The 20012-nt window shown below is 40.8% G+C and overlaps 1 protein-coding gene across 1 annotated transcript in view; it reads left to right on the forward strand.

The window, feature by feature from the left end:
• The window catches only part of LOC108715054 (filamin-B-like), a 71275-nt gene that overhangs the window by 42174 nt on the left and 9089 nt on the right, over positions 1-20012 (forward strand). The window contains 11 exon segments of the mRNA XM_041561837.1: positions 1093-1282; positions 5471-5718; positions 7412-7483; positions 8402-8504; positions 10479-10619; positions 12226-12354; positions 12583-12756; positions 13684-13842; positions 14030-14233; positions 15285-15437; positions 16105-16227. Coding sequence (XP_041417771.1) covers positions 1093-1282; positions 5471-5718; positions 7412-7483; positions 8402-8504; positions 10479-10619; positions 12226-12354; positions 12583-12756; positions 13684-13842; positions 14030-14233; positions 15285-15437; positions 16105-16227 — 1696 coding nt within the window.

Genomic DNA, 20012 nt, shown 5'->3' on the forward strand with positions numbered 1-20012 from the left:
AAAAAGGTTGGGGACCCCTGAAATAGAATGCAAAAGGAAGCGCACACATAGAGTAGTATTGTCTCAATTAAGATAAGCAATTAACCCTCTAGAGCCACAGAGTGTTTAAAAAATGGTGCCTGGAGAGCTATATTGCAGAAGATCCACCAGTGTGATATTCTTCAAGATTCCCCCTTTCGGGTAAATACTCACAAGATTTCTTGGATTTTTGATGCATATAGTAATGTTCGTTCTTCACCTTATAAGTTTTCTCCAGTCATCCACCAAGTAGTATAATGAAGATATAAAGCAAAATATAGTATAATGAAAGCCCTACACAATGAAAGCACTGAATTCCAAATAAGGAGTGTGTAACTTTAAGAATGTCCAGAATTATCCAGCTAGTAGATATTGCATATTAGACATGGGTTAATTACCCTATAATTACCCCTGACACACAGTAGCACAGCAATAACAACCACTTACTTGTAAAATAAACTCTCGGAAAAAGGCTATAAACAAATATGTTGGTACCATATTACCACATGATGATTTTTCTCTGTTATTATTTTTAATTTCTCTTGCTGGCCTTTCAATGAGGCTTTTTTTCATCGGAATGTTTCCGGCAGCTCCAAGAGTGGCAGTTTTATTTCCCAGCCATCCCAGGAATCCGAGGATTACAGGATATTCCCTTTAGCCATTTACAGAGTGTAAATCATCACAAATAAGAAATTTAAGTATTTGTTTAGAAAATCGAGAAAAAAAAAAGCAGAAAAATCTTGTGGGGAATGTTCACAGAAAACGGAGGGAGAGAAAAACTCTGGGCAAGGTCTCAAGAAATGTCCTTGTGTAATCAAACGTGCTCATTAAGAGCTTTCCAAACGAGATGTTCTTTCATTGATACTTGTATTAAAACAATATTGTGCAGAAACATGTTACTTGATCTGGCTGTTTATTTAAACTGATTAATCAATCCCTCTGAGGTGGTTAGAAACGCAAGTCGCTGTACCCTATTTTTATAGCCAGCGGGTAGAATTTTCCAGGTTTTTTTTTTTTTTTAAATGCCTGTATATGAGATTTTTTTTAAACATTTTTAACATCTTTTGACTGTAGGATCAAGAAGGGAAGCCAAAGAAAGCACATATTCAGGACAACAATGATGGCACCTATTCTGTATCTTACATCCCAGACAGGACTGGGCGCTACCATGTTGCTGTGAAATATGGAGGAGATGACATCCCTTACTCCCCATATAGAATTCGTGCCATGTCCATAGGAGATGCCAGCAAGTGCACAGCAGCAGGTAAATGTGTATCTAAGGTGTTAGGAGGGTATGTCACTAATGGGTAGCCTTGTATGAAAAACAGCTCCATCTTTAAGCGTAGAAAAAAATGTTTTTTTTTGTAGAATTATCTAGTTATGCAAATACTTAAAGGATTACTGTCATGGGAAAACATGGTTTTTTTTTTTTTTAAAAAAATGTATGAGTTAATATAGCTGTTCCAGCAGACTTCTGCACGTTCAAAAGAGCAAACATATTTTTTTATGTTTAATTTTTCAATCTGACATGAGATTAGACATATTCTCAGTTTCCCAGATGCCTACAGTCATGTGACTTGTGCTCTGATAAACTTCAGTCACTTTAAGGGTCTGGCCACATGGGCAGATTCCGGAAGATTAGTCACCAGACGACAAATCTCCTCCTCTTCAAGGCGACTTATCTCCCCGATCTGCCTTCCGTCGTCTAAAATGAAAATCACCCGGTGGCAGGCACTGGTAGCACTTTGTTTTTCGAAAACACCCGTAATTGCCTCACGAGGAAATTTCGGGCGACTTCGGAAAACGAAGTGCTCCTTTTCATTTTAGATGGCGGAAGGTAGATCGGGGGAATATTAGTCTCCAGGCGGCAAATCTCCCTGAATCTGCCCGTGTGGCCAGAGCCTTACTGCAAGTTGGAGTGATATCACCCCCTCCCTGTTCCCCCCCAGAAGCCTAACAATAGAACAATGGGAAGATAACAGCTGCCTGGTAGATATAAGAACAGCACTCAATAGTAAAAATCCATGTCCCACTGTGACTCCTTCAGTTGCATTGAGTAAGAGAAAAAACAACCTGTCAGGATTGCAGTTCCATCCTAAAGTGCTGGCTCTTTCTGAAAGCACATGACCAGGCAAAATTACATGCACCTTCACACCAATATTACAACTAAATGCATTTGTTAGTAGGAATGCTATATCTTTACATAGGGTTGCCACCTGGGGGGGGCCTCAAATGGGCGGGGCGTGACGTCAAAAAAGTCTGGGCCATGCGACGGAGACCCGCGGACGCTAGAAGAGCCAAAAAAAAGGTAAGTTGCAGGGGATTGGGGGCAGGCTGAGGGCTTCTTTTGATCGTATTACAAATTTACCGGCAGCTACATTGCCGGTAAATTTGTAATACTGGCCCTGCAGGTATTTTACCGGCTAGGCCTGTAAAATACCGGCCGGGTGGCAACCCTATCTTTACATGGTAGAGTGAATTATTTGCAGTGTAAACAGTGTCATTTAGAAATAAAAACGACACCATAAAAATCATGGACAGAATCCCTTTAAAGCCATTTTTTGCTGCAAAAGGTGAATCTACAGAAATGCAAATATAACCCATTCTGTGTTTGTCAAAACATAAAATGAATGTGTGCCTGGGAACAGGGCCGGCCTTAGGCCAATTGGACCAATTGGGCCCCGCACCTCTGGGGGGCCCCGCACCACAGATAATATTTCCCTCAGCACATGATGCTGCCTGGCCTGCCCCCAACTTTGAGAGTCCAGCCCATCCCCAAATCCATAGGTCTAGCCTGCCCCCAACTCTCATAGGCCCAGCTTTCCTCCAACCTTGATAGGCCCTGCCTGCCCCCAATCCAACCAAGCCTGCTCCCAAGCTGAATCGGCCCAGCCCCAAACTAATTGGCCCAGTCCACTCTCCTATTTCCTCCCTCTCTCTCTTACCCTGTGTGCCCCTATTATGTTACCTTGTCTGCCCCTTTCCTTTCTATTTTGTGCCTGTATGCCCTTATTTTCCTAAATACTTGGTGTGTCAGTAGCCAGCAACACTTTGTCTAGGGGCCCCGCCAACATGGTCCCAATTGGGCCCCACATTTGATAGGACCAGCCCTGCCTGGGAACAAAAGATCGTAGTTTTGTATTTCAGAGTTTGGCCAAAGGACTGATTAGGGTTGATCACTTTTGCAAGGTAATTAGTATTTTCTCTCATGTTAGGGGCCTTCTTTCATCACCTAGGACCTTAATTTTGCATACTGTTGTCCCTGCTCCATACAAAAAATACAACTATTGGTTTGCTCCTCCAGTTGTTTCACCAAACGCTCCAATTTTGCAGCAGCTGCAGATTTTTAGCCACCACTTTCTGGGCAGCACGTGTTGTTTTTCTTCATTATCAGATCATTACTGTGGTATGGAACTTATCTGGTGACCGACAACATGTATTTGCTGTTAGTGTTCTGCAGAAATCCTGGCAGTGTGTAGAATGTCATTTGATACTTAAAGATTTTTTCTGTCCTGGAAGTAAAAATATGCCAAATGTTCTAGGTTTTGTCTTAAGTAGGTTTGATCTACAATTTAAGGGCATAACTACTTACATTGTACTGATATTACATTATCAGTGATTAAATTGTGTTCAAAACTTTGCTTGCCATACAGTAAGTATTTTACTTATTTTGTGCCCAGAACATTCCTTCTCTGTAATATGGGAGGGAGGTGCCATATTGATTCCTTTAGACAGTACAGTATGAGGGTATAGCTTATTGTGTCCCCAGAACATTCCTTCTCTGTATATTTGTATTTATACATATGGGAGGAGGAGGTGCCATATTGATTCCCTTAGACAGTACAGTATGAGGGTATAGCTTATTGTGTGCCCAGAACATTCCTTCTCTGTATATTTGTATTTATACATATGGGAGGAGGTGCCATATTGATTCCCTTAGACAGTACAGTATGAGGGTATAGCTTATTGTGTGCCCAGAACATTCCTTCTCTGTATATTTGTATTTATACATATGGGAGGAGGAGGTGCCATATTGATTCCCTTAGACAGTACAGTATGAGGGTATAGCTTATTGTGTGCCCAGAACATTCCTTCTCTGTATATTTGTATTTATACATATGGGAGGAGGAGGTGCCATATTGATTCCCTTAGACAGTACAGTATGAGGGTATAGCTTATTGTGTGCCCAGAACATTCCTTCTCTGTATATTTGTATTTATACATATGGGAGGAGGAGGTGCCATATTGATTCCCTTAGACAGTACAGTATGAGGGTATAGTTTGTGTGCCCAGAACATTCCTTCTCTGTATATTTGTATTTATACATATGGATAAGGGATATGCGTATTGTGTGCTCAAATGGCTGCTAAGGTCTGTGAAAAGCACACAGCAGCTTCAGTTAAAAAGCTGGATTGCTGTAAAATAATTAACTCATACAAATTGATAATAATAGAAATCTAACTGCAAAATGTCCTGGAATGTCATTCATTGTATATATTATACTGAATGTTTTGTGTAAGGGGATCTTCCCCTTGAAACTTGTGCAGTTCCAGATTTCTCGGATATGATTGGACAAGAGAGATACATTATACTTTGGGAAATGTGGCAGAATGAATGCTTTGCTTATACCTGCCTGCTCTTTCCCAGCCCTGGAGACCAAACCAGTTCAATACTGGGGCAGATCCTGTTTCCTTTACGATTCCACTTCATTTGACAAACTTCTTTCTTTGCTCTTGTATTGTAAAATAGAAGTTTCCGACCCCTTTTTTTTGTTTTTCCTTTAATTCCTCCTATACTTTAGGAATGTTATTCATAGTGTTTGTCTGATGGATTTCCTATGTACGATCGGCTTATTGTAACCGGTGACCATGGGCAACAGTAATCAGTATAACTATTTAGCGGTGTGTTTTATATATGTGTATAATTTTTATCTCTTAAAACAAACTTCTAGCTGTGCCAAAGGAAACAATATGGCTACAGGCCTGTATGTACCGTATATACTCAAGTATAAGCCGAGTTTTTCAGCCCCCAAAATATGCTGAAAAACTCTACCTCGGCTTATACTCGGGTCAATCGCGAAAACGTTCGCCGGTGTACAAGAATAGTCTCCAAGAATATTCGCCGGCATCCAAGAATGGTTGCCCGCATCCAAAAACGAGACGCCGGCACCTCCAATGGGAGCAGAAACCCTCAATTTTTTGATTGAAACTTACCAGAAGCTGCTGCATTTCTCACCCTAGGCTTATACTCGAGTCAATAAGCTTTCCCAGTTTTTGGAGGTAAAACTAGGTACCTCGGCTTATACTCGGGACGGCTTATACTTGAGTATATATGGTATAAATGCAAACATACAGAGAGGGAATGATCTGTGCACAAACTAAACAGGGATTTTATTCGATAATCAGACTGTACATTTGAATTACGGATATTGGACAGACCTGTGTGTTTTTAGGTCCCGGTATCCAGGCAGCAGTAAAAACAGGGGAGGAAGTTGGTTTTGTGGTCGATGCCACAACCGCTGGTAAAGGGAAAGTCACGTGCAGCATCCTCGGCCCAGATGGGTTGGAGACTGAAGCAGATGTGATCGAGAACGCGGACGGCACTTATGACATTTACTACACTACAGCTAAAACCGGACCCTACGTCATCCACGTTCGCTTTGGTGGAGCTGACATCCCCAATAGCCCCTTTACTGTAATGGTAAGATGATTGTGTTGTTCATGTGCCCTCCCTTTTCTGCCAAATTCTGACAGTGATGCCTTTCTGCGTAGTCTGTATCTAATAGGCCCTGGAACTAAAGCTGATGGATTTAACAGGGCAGGATGTTCTTTCTTAGTCCTTCCAGAGGAACAGTTATGTATCTGTAGGCACAAAGGGATAACATTATAAATCAACTGCAACCAAACAATCGGTGTCTCTAGTCAGTTATCCAGAGCATGAAAAACAGGGCAGAGCATCATACCCAGCATTACACAAACTAACAGCATTATCCTAGCTATAGTAAATAGCTCAGAGCATTATGCTGGGCACAGTGCAGCAACACAGGTTTGGAGCATTATCCTGGACACTCCAACAAAGCAGAGCAACACAGATGTAGTATAGTTTTCGATTAAAAAAACAAAAACAGCAAACTATACTACAACAGGTGTTATCCTGGGCACAGCAACTCAGGCTTAGACCGTTGTACTGGGCACAGCAACTCAGGCTTAGAACATTGTCCTGGGCACAGCAACTAAGGCTTAGTATGTTGTCCTGGGCACAGCAACTCAGGCTTAGAACGTTGTCCTGGGTACAGTAACTCGGGCTTAGAACATTTTCCTGGGCTCAGCAACTCGGGCTTAGAACGTTGTCCTGGGCTCAGCAACTCGGGCTTAGAACGTTGTCCTGGGCACAGCAACTCAGGCTTTAGAACATTGTCCTGGGCAAATTCAGCAACTCTGGCTTAGAACATTGTCCAGGGCACTGCAACTCAGGCTTAGAAAGTTGTCCTGGGCTCAGCAACTGAGGCTTAGAACGTTGTCCAGGGCTCAGCAACTCGGGCTTAGAACATTGTCCTCGGCACAGCAATTTAGTCTTAGAACGTTATCCTGGGCTCAGCAACTCAGGCTTAGAACGTTGTCCAGGGCACAGCAACTCAGGCTTAGAACGTTGTCCAGGGCACAGCAATTGAATCACCAGTTAAAGATTGCATTTTTATACCTGTTATCCTAAAACAATCCCCAGAGGTCTTAATGCAGACTGAAATTCTAACAGCCAAAGACTGGTGGTGGGGTTTACAGTAATTAAAGTTCAGCAACATCTTAAGGGCCACCGTCTGCCCATTATATACATTATGAGTATCAGAGATTTCCAACCCAGTGTCCTGCCTGAGGGGGTTGCTTAACTGTAAAGGGGATACTGGGAGGTGGGGTAAAACAAATAAAGGCTGCGGGTTGGAAATTAGTTTTCTGTACATGAATTAATTTCTAGGGTACTTTGGGTTAGTTTAAAGGGTACAGCTTGGATAGTGAAATTCTTTAAAACAGAAGTGCAGGAAGAAAATGTAGGTATTGTTATAATAAATGGCTGTGTTATATACATGAGGAATGTGCTTACTCTTAGAGCCCATTAAATCCTACACGGATATTGCTTTTGATGAATGGCCAGTTTATTCTCACACATGAAACAGTACGTCGCCACCTCCTGGCTCTCAGTGGTAAAGCAGGACTTTGGGTTGTAAATAACAAACTGGGGACAACATTTAACCTCTATGATCAGTTTCTTACATTCTGCTCCAATGCACCAATTTGTTTTCCTTCTGCTGTTTGATAATAATATTTGTTGTTTTGTTCTTATGATCTGGGATTATAACCTATGTTTTGTGTCCTTGTGATCCCCTTGTTCCAAACACCAGGCTACAGATGAAGTCCCCGTACAGGTGCAGCAGCAGTCCCTTAGTGCATGTCCTCCAGGCTACCAGTCCTTGGTATATTTTTATTTATTGCCCACACCCTCTCTCTTTCCATATTTCTTCCCTCACAGCCAATCATGTTGCTGCTTTTTGGAACTGCTTGAGCCAATCTTGGCCCTCACTGATCACGTCTTCCATTTGATCCATGAACGTTTCACTTTTAGGGCACCAATCACATCTCAGCCGGACCCATTCTGCTTTGAGCATGGCTCCGTGCTCTATTGTTTCCTGATTCCCGGAGGGGTCTCTACTTTGGTTTTTGCTTTATGCTTATTTTTGAACCTCCGGTCTGCAAGTACTGGCCGCCCATTTCATTTCCAGCTGTTACCAATCATTAAGGGGAATGTAATAAAAGGTGCATAGTATTTCTGGGTCTAGTAACCCATTGCAGCCAGTTATCTGACCAGTAAATGCTGCATGCTAAGTGGTTGCCATGGGTTACTAGACCTGTGGCAAGTTTCACCCCATTATTACATTACCTATGACCTGTGTCACCATGATGGGATGTGGATTTTTTCACTCCTCCCGATCACCCTGCGGCACCAGATTAACTTTTTCTTTCAGATTTCCAGGAAATCTAAATATTCACATTTCCATGAATTGTTTTTTTTTTTGCCTTAAATCCATACTTGGTAGCTAAGCAAACAGACTCAGACGGTGGTGTGGATCAACAAAAATTCTGTGTCAGTCCTATGGAAAAAAAATGCCAGTTTAACCCACCCTTCAAAATCTAGTTATATTTTGATACAAACTAATATGGGAATTGTAAGGGTTTATGACTTCTATTAGATTACTCTCTTGCACACTCCACTTCCTGTTCTGGAGAAAAAGAAGTCTCTGTTCTTGATCTGTTTGCATTGTCACCAGCATGGACGGGGCTCCTTGGTTCAGACACATTACTTTCGGAGACTAATAACATAATTTTTTCTGTAGGTATCGGAGGCAGATTATGCTCCTGTTGGCTCAATGAATGGTCTGGGTTTCCGGCCTTTTGATTTGGTTATTCCATTTGCCGTACGAACTGGAGAGATAACAGGTAAGTGGTGTTTTTAAGCTGCACTTTCACCTTTAAATTAACAATTAGTATGATGTAGAGAGGGATATTCTGAGATGATTTGTAGATGATTTTTATTTTTTATTATTTGTGGAATTTGAGTTATTTAGCTTTTTATTCAGCGGCTCTCCAGTTTGCAGTTTGGTTGCTAGCAACCATACATTACTTGGTACAAGATACTGGAATATGAATAGGAGAGGTTTGAATATATGGATGAGTAATAAAAAGTAACTTAAAGAGCCATTGTTTCTTAGATGGAGTCATTGACCCCCATTTGAAAGCTGGAAAGCATCAGCAGAAATAGGCAAATAGTCCAAAAAAAGAAGGCCAATTGAAAAGGTGCTAAGAATTAGTCATTCCATTCCATTAACTTAAAGGTGAACCACCCCTTTAAGTTACTAATTTCCTCATAGAGATTTTCAATCAGCACATTTAGAGACAAGACAATTTGCTATTGATTTTCATTTTTTATTATTTGTGTTTTTTGAATTATTTAGCGTTTTATTCTGCAGCTCTTCAATTTGCATCTTAATTAATCTGGCAGCTAGGATCTAAATTCCCCTAAGTTCAATGCAAAATATCGTTCAAATGGGGGAATATGTATTGCAACCTTTTATTGCACATTTTGATCAGTAGGGAAGGGCACCTTACAGCAGTGTTGCTCTCCAACCCCTTGGATGTTGCTCCCAGTGGCCTCAAAGCAGGAGCTTATTTTTGAATTCCAGGCTTTTAGGCAAGTTTTAGTTTCATAAAAACCAGGTGCACTGCCAAACAGAGTCTCAATGTAGATTGACAATCCACATAGGGGCTACCAAATGGCCAATCACAGCACTTATTTGGCACACCCAGGAACATTTTTTATGCATGTGTTGCTCCCCATCTCCTTTTGCTTCTGAATGTTGCTCACGGGTTCAAAAGGTTGGGGATCCCTGCCCTAAAGGAAGCTTATTGGATAAAAACAAATATGCCAGTGCAATAAAGTTAATATATGTAGGACGGGTCCAAGACAGTATTTTAAAGTTTCAGACAAGGCCCTTTATCAAGTGTGATGAATCAATAAAAATGAATTGCAGTGAAAACACTGCCTTGGACTCGTCCTACATATGTTAACTTTATCGGATGACCTTTTTGGGATATTTGCACAGGATATCCAGTGGGATGAGCTTGAACACTAATCGGTGAGCTACAGTTCAACCTCTTTGGAAATATGCCAGTGCATTATACTCTTTTAACTATATAAGGATTTTCTTTAAAAAAAAAAAAAAAAGTTTTGTTTTTATTGAAGATTTCTGCAAAAACCCTATTATTCCACTTCCTGCTGCCTCCTTTTCCAGACTGTGCAGGGAAGCAGGTGGCACTGTAGAATAGGAACCAATCAGAAGCTAGGCTGACCTAATAGGGAACTGAAACCTGTTTTCTGCCTGTGTGTGGGCCAACCCGCGGGTAAACCCTTATTGGGTTGACATCAACACAGCCATTGCAGGCTACGGTACTGGTAGCGCTGAATTTCGCCATGATCCCATCCTGACCGAACTGTGCCCAATTTCCACCAGTGGTGATGTCCTTTTATACTTTCATCCCTGCAGGGGGTATAAATACAAGCAATTGCCTGGTTAGGATCAGGTGTGGGTTCCAAATGACCAGGTTAGGGTCGGGTGCAGGTCGACTTTTAGTTGACTCGCAGGGACTGTTAGGGTATTCTCACCCATCGCTTTAAACATGGACAAAGACCATACAGATCTATAGTAGCTCCAATAAGGGAGAAATTTTTAAAGATAATATTAATTTTTGGCCTAAAGTAAAACCAGCACCATATATTATTGCCTACAATTTGGAGGGTTTATTTTTTCAGTTATGGTATATTTGTCCTTTAAAATAATGTGGATAGTGTATTTTTTGCCTCAGTGTTATTTTACATGTTTTGGGGAAAAAAAAGAGTTTTTGTTTGTTCCTCAGGGGAAGTTCACATGCCTTCTGGGAAGACAGCCCCCGCAGATATTGTTGACAACAAAGATGGTACTGTGTCTATTCGATACGTTCCCACAGAAACTGGACTGCACGAGCTGGCCATTAAATGTAATGGAGCTCACATCCCAGGTAAGGCATGGCAAAACTCTTACAACTATACACCTGTATGTCTGTGTGAATATATAAGAGCATGGCAAAGATGCAGGCCACCAGGTATTGCTATTATATAATACCTAGAACCCCCTGACAGCCTAATTTAAAGGAACAGTTCAATGTAAATATAAAAACGGAGTAAATAAATAGGCAGTGCAAAATAAAAAATGTTTCTAATATAGTTAGTTAGTTAGCCAAAACTGTAATCTATAAAGGCTGGAGTGAGTGGATGTGTAACATAATAGCCAGAACACTACTTCCTGCTTTTCAGCTCTCTAACTCTGAGTTACTCAGTGACTATAAGGGGGGCCACATGGGACATAACTGTTCAGTGAGTTTGCAATTGATCCTCAGCATTCAGCTCAGATTCAAAAGCAACAGCTATGTCCCATGTGCCCCCCCTCAAGTCACTGATTGGTTACTGCCTGGTAACCAATCAGTGGAAACCAAGAGAACTGAAAAGCAGGAAGTAGTGTTCTGGCTATTATGTTACACATCCACTCACTCCAGCCTTTATACCTTACATTTTTGCCTAACTAACTATATTAGAAACATTTTTTTATTTTGCACATACTATCTATTTACCCAGTTTTTATTTTTATACTGAACAAATTATTTAAAGATTCATTGTCACATAGTTATCCATTTTCCTAATTCTTACCAAATTGTTCAATTTAATCATGAGAATGTGATCTATCTCAGAGATTCATAAATATTGTTGTCATTTTAAGGAGAAGGAAAGCTACCGAAGCAGTTTATTGCCAATAGATATAACACTATATTTATTCTGCAGAAAGATTTACCATACCCGAGTAAACAGCTATAGAAGCTCTCTCTGTTTCTTTAGGATAGTAGCTGCCATATTAGCTTGGTGTGACATCACTTCCTGCCTGAGTCTCTCCCTGCTCATTCATATCTCTGGGCTCAGATTAGAGCAGGGAGAAGGAGGGAGGGGGGAAAGGAAGGGAGAGAGGAGCAAACTGAGCATGCTCAAGCCCTAGCCCTGGAGGTTTAAGCTGAAAACAGGAAGTCTGATACAGAAGCCCATGAATACACAATAGAAGGAAAGAAATGTGGTGTTTCTTTTGACAGAGGACTCAGAGCAGCATTACTTTGAGGGTTTACTGGTATATTTATATAGACCTTTCTCATAAAGCTTATTTAATTTTAGCCTTTCCTTCTCCTTTAAAAACCAGAGTTGTCTACAAGCAGCAGTGCAGTAAATCAACCTTTCATATTATGTTTACATGATCCTGATGTGTGGTGATCTAGAACCAAAAAGCAACACAGAACTGCAGTTTATTGCTAGAGAGAATGTAGAAAAGGTCACGTGGCAACCAGCAATACATTTACATTTCCCACAAAACGACACTATTCTATATATTACATATTTTCACATGTAAGATAACTTTTTATTCTGCCGTCGGGATCCCTACAAGGGAGAATATATGGGCTATAAATGGGATATGTATTATTTCCCTCAAACTTCAATATTGGTGGCATAAAGTATAGTGTCTTTGTTTTCTGGTTATATTTTTATTTTTGTCTCCATTATTGACATAACACTTGTGTTTAACCCCAGAAAGCCCACTGCAGTTCTTCGTGAATTATCCAAACACAGGAAGTGTCTCTGCATATGGACCAGGCCTTATCTATGGGGTCGCCAAGAAGCCAGCCACATTCACAATTATAACAGAAGATGCTGGAGAAGGTATTTTGTTTTTTATTTTTTCATTCCATTTGTTTATGTTGTATTGTATCAGTGCTCTTTTTGCCTCGGAAGGTTAATTATTCATTATATAAAATGTGCTTTGCTTCCCCTTGCCTTAAATGTAGGATAGGAGAAATGTAGGGGGGTGTAGTGTAGTAGAAAATCTGAAGAGGATTTCTAATTAATGATATTTGAATTTCATGTTGGCTTTGTTTCATCCCTATAAAGGGGGCCTGGATCTGGCAATAGAAGGGCCCTCCAAGGCAGAGATCAGCTGCATTGATAACAAAGATGGCACTTGCACTGTGACATATCTGCCCACCCTTCCAGGAGATTATAACATCCTAGTGAAATATAATGACATACACATCGCTGGAAGCCCTTTTGTTGCAAAAATCACAGGTAACTGTTTAATCAGTCTTTTTTCCCATAGCTCCCCATATCCCATTTGTAGGTATCCCATTTCTATATCCCCTGTGTCATAGTTTTAGGTATCCCGTTCCACGTTGTCTCATCCCTGGTATCTAATTCCTTGTATACTTTTGGTAGTTTTGTCCCATATGCCAGTTCTAGATCTCCTATCATCATCATTTATTTATATAGCGCTGTCAAGATACGCAGTGCTTATCTCCTATCCCTTCTATTCCATATATTCAAATATCATGTATCCTTTATGAGTATAAAATTTCCCAGTTGTAAGTATGCCATTCCCTTGATTCCAGTTTGAGGTATCCTGCTCCCCATATCTCAGTCCAGGTATCCTATTCCTCATATCATTGTTCAAGGTTTCTCTTATCCAAGTTCTCAGTGTCCTGTTTCCCATATCCCAGTTCTAGATACACAATCACTTCTGTTCTGTAGTCTCCATTCCATCATCCCAGTTTTATGTATGCTATTCCTAATATTCCAGTTCTATGTAGCCTACTGCTACATTTAATTTACTTTGCTAGGCATCCTTGGGAAGGCAAAGACTCCATTGGACTTCATCGGACTGGGTCCCTCTCCACCACCCCTTCAGCCCCCCTGACCCAGCCGCAACACCGTTCCTACCCCCGCTAGAGATTAGCTTTTGTTCTCCGCTCTTTGCGATTGGGGCAGGGAGGAGCAGCAGTAAGGTGCCGGGAGCACAATTTAAAGGGAGTGGGTCTGGACCAGTGGGGGCCTACTGGTTTTCTCCCTGCCAGCCCAGTCCTACCCTTGGACCAGTTTTATTAATGTCCATAGAAAACACTTGTCTTAAGACTGGATATCTGTCTGTGTAAAATTGCAAACATGCCAAAAAGGAATATCTGTTTTCGATCATGTGAATTGATTTCTTTTCTTTCCCAGATGATAGCAGGCGGCGCTCACAAGTAAAACTCGGTTCCACGGCAGACTTTTTATTGGATATCACGGAGACTGATCTGAGCCTTCTGTCTGCCAGTATAAAAGCCCCATCTGGTCGTGATGAGCCCTGTCTTCTGAAAAGGCTTCCAAACAACCATATTGGTAAGGGCAGGTCTGAGTAAATGCGGTTACATTTTTATTAGGTCGATATATATGTTACATTGCGTGCTGTGTAGCTGCTTCTCCGATATGTTTTACCTTTATCCATTCCTATATCATCGTTACCATCTTTAATTTACATATATATATGCTAAGAGATAACACTGTCTCATTTTCTTGTTTATTCCAGGAATTTCATTCATCCCAAGGGAAGTTGGGGAGCACTTAGTCAGCATTAAGAAAAATGGCCGCCACATACCCAACAGTCCTATATCCATCATGGTTTACCAGTCAGAAATAGGGGACGCCAGCAAGGTGAAAGCCTTTGGGCCAGGTCTGATTGAAGGGCGGTCGTATGAGATGTCAGATTTTATTGTGGATACCAGAGAGGCAGGTCAGTACCATTTCTCACCGGACTCTCTACCCCTTTGCAGTTGTCTGTGCAAGGCCTATGCACTGTTTCTTTTAGATTTTATTTTTATGAAAGCTGTTTTGCATTTCTGAGAACCAAAAAAGCAATAAAGTTTATTTGTTATACTAAAAATGTCGGAAAATAAGAGGAAAATATGCAGTTTTCCTCGCAGCTGTGATATTATCTGTATTCGCGGGAGACTGATTTATCTGACATCTTCCCAAGGGGATATTATTGAGTACTGTCTGAGTAACACATGAGCACTTTCTTGAGTAGAGATTTTTGGCACTTACACAATCACAGCTGTTCTTGTACTGGAATCGTTGCTTTATTTATCATTCCATAATTATGCTGCTTTTGTTTGCTTGGCATAAGCAAATTACCAAAGCATGAGGTTTTTGTTTTTGGCCAATGTAAGATATTCTATCCTCAAACTGCCAGTACAGGATTTTATATTGACTGATTGAATTAAAAGGATTTGTGCAGACTCCAGGGCACCCAAAATAGGTTCAAAAACGTCTTTTTATTGCACCATTTAAGACGCCAACACTGTTCTTTTAAGGTGCACACTCCTTGTGTTAAAGACGCCATGCCTTTTCCACTGTAAGCCGCCAATAGAGTGTACTAAACCCACAGCCTTCCTGTCCATCACCCATGGGCTTCCACTAGTATGTTTTAACTTGATGCACTGGTTGGTTAGTTCTAGTCCACCCTACTGGCTGAGATAAAGGCTCCGGCCTCTCAGCACCACCTTATATCTACAGCACAGCCATCACAGAGTGGTTGGAGCTCATTATTTCCCTTGCTTTGGAAGGGTAGAGAGATAGAAGTCATACTCTGTATGCACATGTAAAGCAAAATGATAATATATAGCCCTGCTATTAGTCTAAAATGTAGTGTTATGAAAAATACATACATTTTCCTTATAGAATTATAACTGATACAGATATACAGAATACTCTGCCCTGCGTTATATTGTATGTCATTTAATTGAAATACTCTTGAGTCCTTATTGCTACTACATCTGTTCCAGGCTACGGTGGGCTCTCGCTGGCAGTGGAAGGACCCAGTAAAGTAGACATCCAAACAGAGGACCTAGAGGATGGCACATGCCAGGTCTCCTATTGTCCAACAGAACCAGGAGTTTACATTGTATCCATCAAGTTTGCAGATGAGCATGTTCCAGGTATAATTCACAAATTATGTTTCTAGTTAAATGCTGATGTGTTAAAGGGGTGGTTCACCTGTAAGTCAACTTTATGTTATAGAATGGCCAATTCCAAGCAACTTTTTAATTGGTCTTCATTATTTATATCTTGTAGTTTATTTTTAATTATTTGCTGCTTCTTCTGACTCTGTCCAGCTTTCAAATGGGAGTCACTGATCCCATCTAAAAACAAATGCTCTGTAAGGCTACAAATGTATTGTTATTGTTACTTTTTATTACTCGTCTTTCTATTCAGGCCTTTTATATTCATATTGGTCTTTTATTCAAATCAATGCATGGTTGCTAGGGTAATAAAGACTCTAGCAACCAGATTGCTGAAACTGCGAACCGGAGGGCTGGTGAATATAAAGCTAAATAACTCAAAAACCGCAAACAATAAAAAACGAAAACCAATTGCAAATTGTCTCAGAATATCACTCTCTACATCATACTAAACGTTAATGCAAAGGTGAACAACCCCTTCAAGATGAATTGCTCTTTATTAATTGGGTGGGGTGTAAAAGCTATTTAACTTATTGGCTGAGCATTTTTGAAATTGCCACCTTTGTCTTGGGTGCCGCACCTCCTTGTGTTCACGGTTATATCAGCCTACAAGGTCCTTCATCATTTCCATTTTATTTTGCAGGAAGCCCATTCACAGCCAAAGTGATTGGGGAGGGAAGAATGAAGGAGAGCATCACACGCAGGAGGAAAGCACCATCTGTGGCCTCAGTGGGTGGCCTTTGCGAGCTGAACCTGAAAATACCAGGTATTCAGGAGCTGTGTTGTGTTTGCAAGGGGGTGCAAGGATTTTCAGTTAGTTGCAGGTTAAAGGGGTTGTTCACCTTCATATAACTTTCAAAAATGTAACAGTTCAGGTAAAAATAACAAGCTTTGCCATATAAATGTTTAACAAAAAATGTGCAGTTGATAGGGTTGCCACCTTTATTAAAAAATTTTAAGGGCCAGTGGGGGGGGCGGGCACCAAAAGGGGCGGAGCTACGCGGTGTGACGCTAAAAGGGGGCAGAGCTACGCGGCGTGACACTAAAAGGGGCGGAGCAACATCGCTGGAAAAAAGGTTAGTTGTTTTCTAATTGGGGGCAGGCCAGGGGCTTTTTTTAAAGGGTATTTCAAATTACCGGCAATTGCATTGCCGGTAAATTTGCAATACCGGCCCTGGCCTTGGCAGGTGTTTTACCGGCTAGACCTGTAAAATACCGGCCGGGTGGCAACTCTAGCAGTTGATGCATACCTCCCAACATTTTGGAAGTAAAAAGAGGGGCAAAAAAATTTTTTACGCATGTAGTGCAGCAATTTTTTGACCACACCCCTTTCTGTGGCCACACCCCCTAACTACCATGTTTGTTTTAAAAAATTTGGCAGGTTATGAAAGTTTGAAAATATTTCTCAACTGTGTTTTTGTGTCTCAAAATTGTTACAAAGTATCTTATTTGCACCTGTTACCTGTTCTGGGCTCTCTGCTAAAAGCCAATTAAGTGAGAAACTTTGTTTCTTTTTCTGGCTGTTCAGTGCAGAGAAAAGAGGGACTTTCCAGTACAAATGAGGGACTTTGGGTTGAGCTGTCAAAAGAGGGACTGTCCCTCCAAAAAAGGGACAGTTGGGAGGTATGGATATTCACCTCAGATGGATCCCTTTGCAGATGGGGTCCTTTCATCATGGGCCCCCTGTTGGGGGGGTCGCCGACCCCCAAAAACGCTACAGTGACGGTTGTACTTCCTTATTTTACATCATACACACTGCTGGCAGAAGCAGGTGCAGCAGTTTCTGAAGCTAAACTCTGATTGGCTGATTCTCCTGTCAGTCTCCTTCTGATCCCTAGTCAGTGTGGTTCATTTGCATACACACTGCTCTGTAGGGAGGGGCTGGGCCAGTGTGTGAGGAGAGGAGAAGTCTTCTGGTGGGACTTGGTGTGACAGTGTGTATGTACAGAGATGTTGAAGGGGCTGACTTGAAGGAGGTGAATGTTTAGTTGTGTGTGTATTGGGAGGAGAGGGTTTTCACAGGGGGGAAGAGAAGTGTGTAGGGGCCCAGGCTTGTGTGGGGTTGGAGGAGGAGCTGCTGTGTGAAGGGACAAGTGATCTGTGACTGATCCACATGGAGGGAGGAGGGGCTTCATGGAGTGTCTGTGTGTGAGGGAAGGTAAAGTCAGTGCTGGCTGGAAGGTCTGTCACTTGTGGGGACGTGTGAGGAGAGAGAACTCTGTCTTATGTGTGTGTGTGTGGGGGGGGTGACTGTGTTATAATGGGGTTTGTGAGGAGAAAATGTCATGTTTGTACTTGGGGAGGGCTGGTGAATAGTCTCATGTGGAGGGAGAGCTCAGTCACTTTCAGGCAGGGCTCAGCTGACATTTCTCACTGTTTGGGGGGTCAGTTGTAAGTGGACAGACTCCATTTTGTAGAGGGGAATAAGTGTTGAGAGGGTGTCTTCATCTTGGTTATGGAGCGTGTCTTTCACATGATACTTAAATGTACCAATAAATGAGCAATACAAGCACATCACCTCAGCAGAGTGTTCTTATTGTGTCTGTATTCTACACTCAATGACTCTGCACTTTAACTTTCCAACACACAACTCTGCCCGTGTCACATACATTACATTTTAGCAGGATTTGCTGAAGTAAGAGGATTTCTTTTATTAATTACTCTATAATCATTACACCAGGCAGCCCTGGGATTTATTATTAACCTTCAACTCCTGTGTACCTGTGTCAGTGAAGGAAAAAAAAAAATATATATATATATATATATATATATATATATATATATATACATTTTTTTTTTGTTTTGTTTGATTAGAGAATTGGAAAGGACTTTGCAGTGGTATTTTTCATTTTTCACATACAGTAAGGGATTTCTGATAATTGTGCCAATATGAGGATATAAAGTAATAATATTAAAAGGCAATAGCAGAAGAACTGCTTGTTGAACAATAGTGAATTGTGTGTGTTTGTCAGATTTAATAGACAGATAATGACCTGTGTGCATCAATGATTGTCTAAGGGGAACTACCTTTGCTTGTACCAGAGAATACCACTTATATACACACAATGCTGCTAGAACTTAAACACACCCGTTTTCTATAAGAAATTAGTCCCCATAGCCTGTGATATTTTTTTTCCTTTTAATAAAATTGCTATTTAATCTCATTTATACACAAACGACACACAATACCAGCTACAGGGATTTTTATGGTTCTGAAAAGTAGGGTATTATTCCATATTACAGAATTCCCAGAGTACTGGCACACATGGAGATTTGTTGTGGTACAGGTATGGGACCTTTTATCCAGAGTGCTCAGGACCTGGGGTTTTCCAGATAGTGGATCTTTCCAGAATTTGGATCCTTATACCTTAAGTTGACTAGAAAATGAAGAAAACATTAAATAAACCCAAATACAAGCTACTGTTTTATTACTACAGAGAAAAAGGAAATCATTTTTTAAAAATGTGGATAGAATGGAGTCTGTGGGAGATCTTTCTGGATAATGGGTTTCTGGATTCTGCATCCGATACCTGTAGTTAATGTTTACTATGGGCAAGAAATCTCATAAAAATGCTTTCTCCTTGCCAAAAAATCATAGTGGTGATCAGGGCCGGACTGGGAGTAAAAAGCAGCCCTGGCAAAAAAAAAAAAAGCAGCCCACACATAAATGTTTGCAGGTCTTTTGCTTATACACATGCACATTTTATATATATATATATATATATATATATATATATATATATATATATATATATATATATATATATATATATATATATATATATATATACACACACACATATATCTAATATAAAACTGCGATAAATTATATGTTCAAACAACCCCTTAGTGAGTTCTAATATCCTTATCATTTACAGTTGGGGGTACATTATCCCTTATAATACATGAGTGATACTCAGAGTTCCCTGTATAACTCAGCCTGCAGCCTTGTGTCTTTATATGGTCACAGAACAACCCCTCAGTGACTTCTAATATCCTTATCATTTACAGTAGGGGGTACATTATCCCTTATAATACATGAGTGATACTCAGAGTTCCCTGTATAACTCAGCCTGCTGCCTTGTGCCTTTATATGGTCACAGAACAACCCCTCAGTGACTTCTAATATCCTTATCATTTACAGTAGGGGGTACATTATCCCTTATAATACATGAGTGATACTCAGAGTTCCCTGTATAACTCAGCCTGCTGCCTTGTGCCTTTATATGGTCACAGAACAACCCCTCAGTGACTTCTAATATCCTTATCATTTACAGTAGGGGGTACATTATCCCTTATAATACATGAGTGATACTCAGAGTTCCCTGTATAACTCAGCCTGCAGCCTTGTGTCTTTATATGGTCACAGAACAACCCCTCAGTGACTTCTAATATCCTTATCATTTACAGTAGGGGGTACATTATCCCTTATAATACATGAGTGATACTCAGAGTTCCCTGTATAACTCAGCCTGCAGCCTTGTGTCTTTATATGGTCACAGAACCCCTCAGTGACTTCTAATATCCTTATCATTTACAGTAGGGGGTACA

This window comes from Xenopus laevis, chromosome 4S (genome assembly GCF_017654675.1).
Source record: "Xenopus laevis strain J_2021 chromosome 4S, Xenopus_laevis_v10.1, whole genome shotgun sequence".
NCBI classification, from domain to species: domain Eukaryota; kingdom Metazoa; phylum Chordata; class Amphibia; order Anura; family Pipidae; genus Xenopus; species Xenopus laevis.